Genomic DNA, 10406 nt, shown 5'->3' on the forward strand with positions numbered 1-10406 from the left:
ATGTCAGAAGGGGTAAAGGCAACTCCCAAGGTGTGTATGCCTTGCAGGTTTGGAGCTATGGCCTGAGAAGATACTGGAATAGAGGAGGCAGAGACAAAATGCTGATTAGTGAGAAACTGATAAAAACAAAGGAAAAAAGAGAGAAGACAAATGTGTGCAGGTCTAGGGCTGATTTTCTTAACCTTCCTTCTCTGCTGAATTTATTTGCTCTGCATACAAGCTCTTCTCTCCATTTATTTTCTACCCTTAGACAATACGGCATGGATTTTGACAAGGCGCTCCGGCTTCAGACAACATGAGCAGAACACCTTTTACCTCCCCATCCTGATCAGTGACAATGGCCGCCCCGTGCTGAGCAGCACAGGCACACTGACCGTGCACGTGTGCAGCTGTGATGATGACGGCATGGTGATGTCCTGCAATGCGGAGGCCTACGCCCTCCCCGTCAGCCTGAGCAGAGGGGCACTCATTGCAATCCTTGCCTGCATCTTTGTCCTGCTAGGTAAACCCTTGGCTTCTTCTTGAGAGGGGACAAACTCTTTGGTTCTGGCCAGGGGGTTGCTGATCCACTGAAGGTGAAGGACACAAAGGCACACACACACACACATCTATGTATACATTATATGTAGACACACATATATAGATACTTAAAGGGCCAAATCAAGGACCAGATGGTGTAGTCAGCTACATATGGCTTCAGATGCTGGGTGTAGGAATGGGAGAAGACTATGGCCTGCAAGTATTTCTGCCAGATGTCCAGAGTGCCAGGATGTCTGGTATGGCCCTGCTTTCCTGGAAGGAGTATGCCAGAAGTGCTGGGATCTGTGGATGAGGACAGGTTACTGTCTCACTCTCAGCAGTTTCTGATCATATGTTCCCACAGGAAATAGTGGTAAGCCCAGTTTCACCTCTTGTCTTTTGGCAGGAGATATCCCCACCTCCATCCATTTTCCTTGAGATGATACATTTAAATGGTGCTGTAAAGGGGATGAGCATCTTGCATGTGTTCTGTCTCCACAAATAAATTTCATCCTTTCTTGTCCAGACCTGCTATGCCCCCTGTTAGTTGTTGGTATCAAAAGAACTTCAGTTCCCTCATTCACTCTCTCAAGTCATGAGATACTAGTTCAAAACATACATTCCCTGAAATTTCAGGGGGCACAGTTTGAGGAACAGTGAAGTAAGATACAGGAAAACATCTTTAAAAGTGCCTCAGTTCTGGCTCTTCAAAGGAGCCTAGATACCTCAGTTCAAAATTTCAGCATTCAAAACCTTTGCTGAGTTCTAGCCCTGGAAATACAGTCACCACATGACAGCCCATTTTCAATAGTAAGGTGCTCTGGTGCCTGTATGACCACTCCTCCCCATACTACAAGCATGGGGAGGATGAGGAGCACCAGCACTGCAGCACTGCAGAAGGCTTGCAGATAAACAAAAAAAAAAATGCTTTGGAGCAGACTAAGGGGTTAGAGCTGTACATTCTGTTGTGTAGGCAGACATATCACTACGGTGCCTCAGCACCATCCATCTATGTCATGTGCAGTGCCCAGCCCAAAAGGCATTCCAAAAGCAGGCTGCAAAACCCTGCTGTGTACAGCAGGAAAAAAATATCTCTATGGAGCTGTGTGCTGCTGCAGATAAACTGTTACTGATACCTGATCTAGCTAGCTTGAAAGTAGCTCAGGTATTGCTGCAGTGCATTGCAAGCACCGCTGGATATGTGTGTCCTAAGTGTCACCAGGCATTAAGAATTAAGGTGAGAAAAGGGGCAGATTAGCCAGACCTCAAGTTACTACTTTTGTCTGGAGGGTGGGGGATTTCTATACCCCTCCACCTACAGACACCACAGCTCTTTAAATCCAAGGGGTTGGCTGGGCTTACCAAGGGGAAAATAGGGCAGCAAAGAGCCTGAAGCCCTTGCAAGATCTGCCCCCTCGCTGATGGCCCTGTGTCTTGGTTGCCTCCTGCAGTGCTGGTGCTCCTCATCCTCTCCATGCGGCGCCAGCGGAAGCAGCCATACATCATTGATGAGGAGGAGAACATCCACGAGAACATCGTCAGGTACGACGATGAGGGCGGTGGGGAGGAGGACACAGAGGCCTTTGATATCGCTGCCATGTGGAACCCACGGGAGGCTCAGCTGGTGTTGAAAAACCGGCAGGACATGCTCCCTGAAATAGAGAGCCTCTCCCGATACGTGCCTCAGGCGTGCGTCATGGACAACAACGTCCACAACTACGTGCTCGCCAAGCTGTACGAAGCTGACATGGACCTGTGGGCGCCTCCCTTCGACTCCCTCCAGACATACATGTTTGAAGGGAACGGCTCAGTGGCGGAGTCACTCAGCTCCCTACAGTCGGTGACAACAGACTCAGACCAGAGCTACGACTACCTGACGGACTGGGGGCCGCGCTTCAAAAAGCTGGCTGAGATGTACGGTGCCACGGACAGCAGCGGGGCTCTGTGGTAACGGACGAGGAATGGCAGAGGGGTTTCCATGTGAAACGGTGTCCAGTTAGGTCCATTCTCATCAGATGCTTCCATGGACATAGGTGAGGCCTCCTAAAAAATAGCAATACGGTGCTTGGATGAGAATGGGAAGAATGGTGCGAATGAAGGTCTCTCTGGATCAGCTTTACTCAGTTAAATTAAGTCATGTATTTGAAACAGTGAGAAGCAGAAGGAAGAAAGTTTTTTCCTGGTTTTTACAGCAAAATTGGAAAGCTCCTGGAATATAATGACATTACTCCCGTTCTCTCTCCCTTGTACACGGCAGCTTACTGAGCTCTATACATCTGGGTTCAAAGATCTGTAAACTCCAACTGTAATCTCTGACTCACTGAGAAATTTCCAGCTCAGAAAAGTTGTTCCCCACCGGTTATCTTTCCCCCATTAAAAAGAAAAAAAAAAAAAATTGCTTGCTAACAAGAAAAAAAATCCCACAAAGCAGAAAATTTAAACTGGAATCTCAGAGGGCTCTTTGTAAACTAAACCTCCTCTCTCTGTTGCTAACTGAGTCCTTTTTAAGCCTTTAGAAACAAGGCTGAGGGGTTTTTTTCCACCTGGCTGAGAGGGCTGGGGAAGAGGCGTTGAATTTCTGCTCTAGTTTGATGACTGATCTGTGAGTCATTGGCATTAACACTAATCCATCTCCTATGAAGTTTGTGTAAATTTATTCTTGGCTCTTTAAAACCATGACTCCGCTAAACTGCTCAGAACAAAACCAGAAAATCTGCCTCTTTTGCACTGTAGATGTCTCTTCCATGTGCCAAATGTGAAGATTAGATTCTACCAATGAAAGCCAAATAAATTTAAAAAAAAGAAAAAGCTATATTTGGTAACTACATGGGTTAGATGGGCTTTCCTAATCTGTGTGAAGTCAATCCAAGGGATGTTTACATACTGTAGATAACCTACTTGAACAAATGCAGTATTATAGACCAATAAATGGATGTAAGAAAATTACATGTATAAGTTTTGTATATTTGTTAATTTTGGTAATAAATATGATGTACTGCATACAGTACAGTACCTTAGCACCTCTTTTAATAAAAGTTAAACAGAAGGGAAAGTCTGAATGGCAATTTATTGACTACTTTGCACACAGTAATTAGTGTTTATCTGTGGCTTTACATGCCTTGAGCATCACGAAAATATTGTTCATCAGCATCACGTCAAGGAGACAAGCCTTCAGTTTGCAGGTTTGAATGGATTTTCTGCTTCTTTTATCATTGTTCACTTGGACATTGTCCTTAGCAGTGAATCAGACCAAGTTCAGCACACCAGAATAGTTACTTTTCTGTTTCAACCATGCTGAAGTCAAAAGAAAGTCTTGGCTGATTTTTTTAAAACGTTATGGCTGGGGCATTGAGAAGCTTGGAACACAGTTACACAGCCCTGACAGAAAGCTTGGAAAACAGTTACACAGCCCTGACAGAATCTCATGCCGTCAGACACATGACAGTCTGTAACACACAGTATCCGTTTCTGGTCATTCTTACTCGGCAATCGAAGTTTTGAGCCTGGATCTTCTCTTGTTTGCACATGTAAATGGGAAGGGCCAGGGAAATTACACTAACACAAGTTTCATGGAAGGTGGAGAAAGGCTTCTGAAAGCAGAACAGTCTGCAATGGCATTTTCAGATTACTTTCTAGATAAGGATTCTCTCCATCTCAAATTGCCCAGAAAACAGATGTGCAGACATAATCACCCAGTTACCACACTTCTACCAAGTGCATACTGCACTTAGTTTCTGTTGCAGATGAGCACAAAACACTGCTGTCTCTACTTTGCCTAATCTTAGACTATACCCGTTTAAGACAGGAGCCTTGTTTCCACAAACTCGTACTAAGTCATGCACCTCTGGAGAGCCAGGCAGCTAACAAATCAAAAATCTTTTAGTGACTTTCCAAACATTTGCTCATCTGACACAATTAAAATCTGTGCCTTAACAAACATAATACGCCATACAACATAATACTGCTTATCACCTGAACCTGCCTTACACTATTGCAGAAAGAGCACTGAAAAATAGGTGATAATGGTTCTTTTACTCATCCCATAGCACTTACCCTCATATATCACATTGATTTTATAACACTAGACAAAGAACGGCAACCACCATGATCAAGGAAGTGGTGTACAGGATGCAAAACTGCTGTTGAGAGACTTCCGAGAGCTTCCTCAGCTCTTGAGCCAATAGGAATCACAGAACATAGGGCAGGAAGGAAGATAAGAGAGGACATTATTACACCACTTCCCTGTCTGAATTAATCATTATATATATATTTAATATATTTTTATATATTATTTTAAGCAGATGCCTGTTTATTCTTAAAATTCCTAATAGTTAAGCATCTGGAACCCTTCTAGGCAATCTTCCACTGCATCAATATATTCAGTGCAGAAAGCCTTCCCTGGGAAGTATAAAGCAAGTATCCCTTGCTGCCATACAAGCCTACAAGGCACATAGATGACTTTGTCCCTCTGTAGAGCTATGGTTTGGTATTTTCAGACCATTACTGCCTCCCCCTTTAGTCACAGTCTACAGTAACAAAAAGATTCTGATTAGTTCTTCATGTCCTGATACTGCAATGGTTTACATCTCCTGTTGTAGGCAGAGTGGGAGGTAGAGGGGCAGAAATGCAGTCTAGCATCATATTGTCTTCAACTTGAAGATACCTACTGCATTTACTGAGGGTTTTCCCAGGACAAGCTGCTCCAAGGTTTGGTTTTACCCGCAGAAGCCCCCGGCAGTGGCCTCTGCAAGACAGGCTATGAGACAGCCGAGAGCATCTTCCCAGGTTGCGTGTACCACTCGGTGGGGAACAACCAACAGCACTTTTGTTAGGTGCTCCACAGCCAGAAGACAGAGACTGGGAGAACGACCCCCCTGCAATCCAGGAGGAGACAGTCAGTGACCTGCTGCATCACACAGACACACACAGGTCTATGGGACCGGATGGGATACACCCGAGGGTGCTGAAGGAGCTGGCTGGGGTGCTCGCCAGGCCACTTCCCATCATTTACCAGCAGTCCTGGCTGACCGGGGAGGTCCCGACTGATCGGAAATTGGCCAGTGTGACACCCATCTATAAGAAGGGACGGAAGGATGATCCAGGAAATTACAGGCCTGTCAGCTTGACTTTGGTGCCCAGGAAGCTGATGGAGCAGCTCATCCTAAACACCATCATGCAACACATGAGGGACAACCAGATGCTCAGGCCCAGTCAGCACGGGTTTATGAAAGGCAGGTCCTGCCTGACAAACCTGATCTCCTTCTACGACAGGACGACCTGCTTTTTGGATGAGGGAAAGGCTGTGGATGTAATTTACCTTGACTTTAGCAAGGCTTTTGACACCATTTCCCACAGCATTCTCCTGGCAAAAATGGCTCCTCGAGGTTTGGACAATCGCACACTTCTCTGGGTAAAAAACTGGCTGGACGACTGGGCCCAGAGAGTTGTGGTAAACAGAGTTAAATCTGGTTGGCAGCCGGTCACAAATGGTGTCCCCCAGGGCTGGGTTTTGGGGCCACTCCTGTTTAACATCTTTATTGATGATCTAGACGAGGGGATCGAGTGCACCCTCAGTCAGTTTGCAGATGACACCCAGTTGGGTGGGAGTGTTGATGTGCTCGAGGGTAGGGAGGCTCTGCAGAGAGACCTGGACAGGCTGGAGCCATGGGCTGAGGCCAACTGGAGGAGTTTCCATAAGGCCAAATGCCGGGGGCTGCCCTTGGGCCACAACAACCCCCAGCAGCGCTACAGGCTTGGGGAGGAGTGGCTGGAGAGCTGCCAGTCAGAGAGGGACCTGGGGGTGTTGATTGACAGCCGGCTGAACAGGAGCCAGCAGTGTGCCCAGGGGGCCAAGAAGGCCAATGGCATCCTGGCTTGTGTCAGCAATAGCGTGGCCAGCAGGGACAGGGAAGGGATCTGAGCCCTGTACTCGGCACTGGTGAGGCCGCACCTCGATTCCTGTGTTCAGTTTTGGGCCCCTCACTACAAAAAGGACATTGAATGACTCGAGAAGGGCAACGAAGCTGGTGCAGGGTCTGGAGCACAGGTCGTACGAGAAGCAGCTGAGGGAACTGGGGGTGTTTAGTCTGGAGAAGAGGAGGCTGAGGGGAGACCTCATCACCCTCTACAGTTACCTGAAAGGAGGTTGCGGAGAGCTGGGGATGAGTCTCCTTAACCAAGTAATAAGCGATAGGACAAGAGGGAATGGCCTCAAGTTGCACCAGAGAAAGTTTAGACTAGATATTAGGAAGCATTTCTTTAACAGAAGGGGTTGTTAGGCATTGGAATGGGCTGCCCAGGGAGGTGGTGGAGTCCCCATCCCTGGAGGTGTTCAAGAGTCGGGTTGATTTAGAGCTTAAGGATATGCTGTAGGTGGGAACTGTGCTAGGCGAACGGTTGGACTAGATGATCTCCAGGGTCCTTTCCAGCCTAGATGATTCTGTGATTCTGTGCTTGGACTCACACCACAGGGGCCTTCAGGGAGAGTGTGCTCTGAACCCACCTTCCTAACTGCATGTCACCGTTAGGCTATCTGATTACTGAGGCTCAGCTTTGCCTCAGCTTGTGAGCAGTCAGGAGCCGGACAGCTTGACGCTGTGACACTTACCAGCTGGTGTTTAGTAGGCTCTTGGCAGTCTGGCGCTTTTTTTCCATTTTATGAAACAGGTGATGGTGTTTTAGCATTCTTGAAATCTCTATGCAAACAACCAACACTTGCATCTATCACCCTCCAACAAACGAAACTAAAGAATGTTCTGGTTTTACTGACGAGATATAAAAAGGATCCATGTACAGACACATCAGCAGGCTTGGCCCACAGTAGGAGAGGGGAGAAGAACCTAAGCCTAAATAAAATGTATAGTGCCACAGGCTGGCAGTGAAACAAACATGCTGATCACACAGGTCCTCAGTCTCCTGCCCTGGGGCTCCTCAAGGCCTGACCTGGCAGTCTGCCTGAGCACTTGCAGCACTACATTAAACCTGTTGGTGGTTTGCAGTCGGGGAGCTCAGCTTGCCATGATGGAGAGGGCTTTGCCACACCAGCACACCTCAAAGTGATGGCCCCAGTCCTGCATGGGACTCCCACTCTATCCACTGCCCTGGTATGAGGGCAGAAATGTCAGCAGGCTAAGACAAGATCCCATATGCCCTCACCTGTGTTCCCAGTCCTCCTGTGCTCCAAGACCTATCTGAGTGCATCGAGCTTTTATCACTATTAATTTCATTTTGTACCTCTGATAACATTCTTTTTCCACAGTTGCCAGTTCTCAGGAAAAAAAACAAAAGGACTTACCATCCAGGAACAATCCCTAGTCTCATCTGTGGCTGAAAATAAATGGTTCCTGGGAAAAAAAAATAACAGAGGGTGTAAGCCATTTTACTAGTTCCAGGCACTTAAAAATTAAGCATATGGCCTAAGCAACTCATCTAAGCTCTCTCTAACAGAGCTAGACAAAGAGTGATTTGTTCCCCGTCTCAGCCATCTGTATGATGCTTTGGCCCTCTGGAGGTGCTTCTCTCTCAGTTAATGGCCTGGCCTCTGGGGATTTATCCATCTCCGGCCCTAGGCATGACATTCTCAAGTCCTCTGCTCTATATTTGGTTTTATGAGTGACCATTGGCAAACACTACGGTCTCTGATGTTTTCCTTTTCCTTTTCTACCACCCACCTCTGTCTTGTCTAGATAGATTGCATGACCTGTTATGTCTTATACTGCACTGGTCATCACATCTAGGATCTGAGTAACAGCGTTCTTTAAGCTGTCTGCCAAGAGTCTGATCTCTTCAGAGCACAATGTAGAACTCAAGAATGCATAAAAAGAGTTAACATCATTCTTTCTGGCGTAAATTTTCTTGCAATGCCGCGTCTCATTTGCTGCTGCATTGCCCATTTATTCAGCTATATTAGATCCCTCTTGATTTTGTCATTTCTTCTCCAGCTTTTATTGCTCTTAATCATTTTATGCCACTGTCACTTTTGCTGCTACAATCCCCTTTTAGACCATTCATTAAAACCAATAGTGACACAGATCCTTGGGGTACCCACAAGTTATATTTTGGTCACCTTGAAATATGGTGTACTAGCCTGTACTTGGGTTTTGTTTGGTGAAACTGTCATATAGCACAAAATGGAATCTGCTTCATTGCCTTCTGCCTGACCACAGCTCCTAGGAACCATCAAACAATAGGGCCAGATGGGCCCCAGAGGTCTGCCCTGCATATGCACCACATCTTACCTGTCCTGGCCATCAGTAAGAGAAATGAGGCACATCAAAGAGGCACAAATGATGCCTGACAAACTCCAGAAGTTGTGACCTGGACAAATTCAAAGTTGAGGAGATACAGTTGCTTTTGCCTTTGGGCTGACAGAGTTTTATTACTAAGGTGCTGTAAGATATCATCACTTCGGTTTATCCTAGCTTAGCTATCATTTAGACCAAACCCAGGAGAGGCTGCTGCTCCCCAGGAAAGAGGGTGGGTTGAATAACAAGTGAGGATGACATTGTGAGGAAATCCATACCTGCTGCAAGTAAATATGTTGCTGTTTTCCCTCCTGTCTGTCAGGATGCAAGGCAGCCCATTGCATCCTACTCAAGAAATAGCCCTTAATGTATTCTTTTCACATGCAGCTGGTACAAACGGGAGTAAATCTGTCCAAGACATCCTAATTTGTGCCTGCTGAGATCTGCAGTACTCAGAAGAGAAGGAACTGCCGTTCACTCAGTAGTTCCCTGTCTCAGGGCAATGCATATGCCATCAGAGTGCTCCAAGATAGTCACTGCTACAAAACAGCTGTATCACCTAAGGGAGTCATGCACAGAGGTCAGTGATTTGCCTCTCATTTGGACTGTAATGCAGTAATAATCTCTATCAGTGCATCCTCTTTAAACAGACAGAGGAAAATTAGAAGGGACAGCAGTGAACGGGAGGTGTAGTCAGAGCCATGATCCAAGGAAAGCAATAGTGGCTGGGGAGTCTCACTGCCAAACCGAGGCTTTAGGGACAAATTTTCAGTTTTGCTTTCCTATATCAACCTTCTAAATATCCTGCCCCCACTGATATGCAAGATATTTTACTGTTGGCCTCCGAGGTGGCAAATCAGGCCACCTGCATCACTGGCTCCAAGCAGAAGCAGCAGTGCAATCCTGATACTCTATTTCCCAAGAGACATTGGAGTAGTATAGTGGAGGAGGTGGAAGAGTCACTTTATAATTACTTTAAAAAATCATGTGTGTTTTTTTAAGAGCTGATGTAGAAGACCGTACACTGAATACCATTTTCAGACCTTGTTTGTTATTAAGGCCACCCACTAAAGAATGGATCTCTTGGGGTATATGAATTTTCAAACTAGCATCTTAGTATCTGTAGGTCAGTCCCATGATGACTGATTCCATAATTTTTTTCTCAAAGGTGCATGAGCTACAACATTTAATGCTAGAGACAGAAGTGCTTGCCATGCCATATAACAAAAAAATAAAATAATGATGTCTATCCTAATGGGCGGTCAGATTTGTTCCTGTTTTGTGGGAAAGGTGAGGGTTCCCAGGCTCATCATGTGACTTGGAAAGCTGAATCCCTAGTTAAGGCTTATTATTTCCAGGCATTCATCCTGCCAAACAAATAGGAGTAAGTCAGAATACAACACGATTCTCCTCAGCACCGGAGTACCACAGTGAGTGCTGAATAGGAGATTTTGCCTTTTCCACCATGTCTAAAAAAGAAAACTCTGGAAAATGTTATTTGGATGCTGTTTGGAGCATGCAGAGAGCCTGGAGCAGTGTGCAGTGCCCTATTCCTCCCAGCACAGCCTAATGCTCCACTCACACCAGTCCTTCAGCACAAGGGCCACCCCTCCCAAGTAGGAAGGATAAAGGAAGGAAAAGAGA

General features: G+C 46.2%; 1 protein-coding gene across 1 annotated transcript in view; it reads left to right on the forward strand.

Annotated features, from left to right (window-relative positions):
- CDH20 (cadherin 20) overlaps window positions 1-3508 on the forward strand; it is a 114392-nt gene extending 110884 nt beyond the window's left edge. The window contains exons 11-12 of the mRNA XM_074897864.1: window positions 251-502; window positions 1971-3508. Coding sequence (XP_074753965.1) covers window positions 251-502; window positions 1971-2470 — 752 coding nt within the window. The 3' untranslated portion in view covers window positions 2471-3508. The remainder of the gene's footprint in view (window positions 1-250; window positions 503-1970) is intronic.
- The last annotated feature ends 6898 nt before the right edge of the window (window positions 3509-10406 follow it).

Source organism: Athene noctua, chromosome 2 (genome assembly GCF_965140245.1).
Source record: "Athene noctua chromosome 2, bAthNoc1.hap1.1, whole genome shotgun sequence".
Classification (NCBI taxonomy): Eukaryota; Metazoa; Chordata; class Aves; order Strigiformes; family Strigidae; genus Athene; species Athene noctua.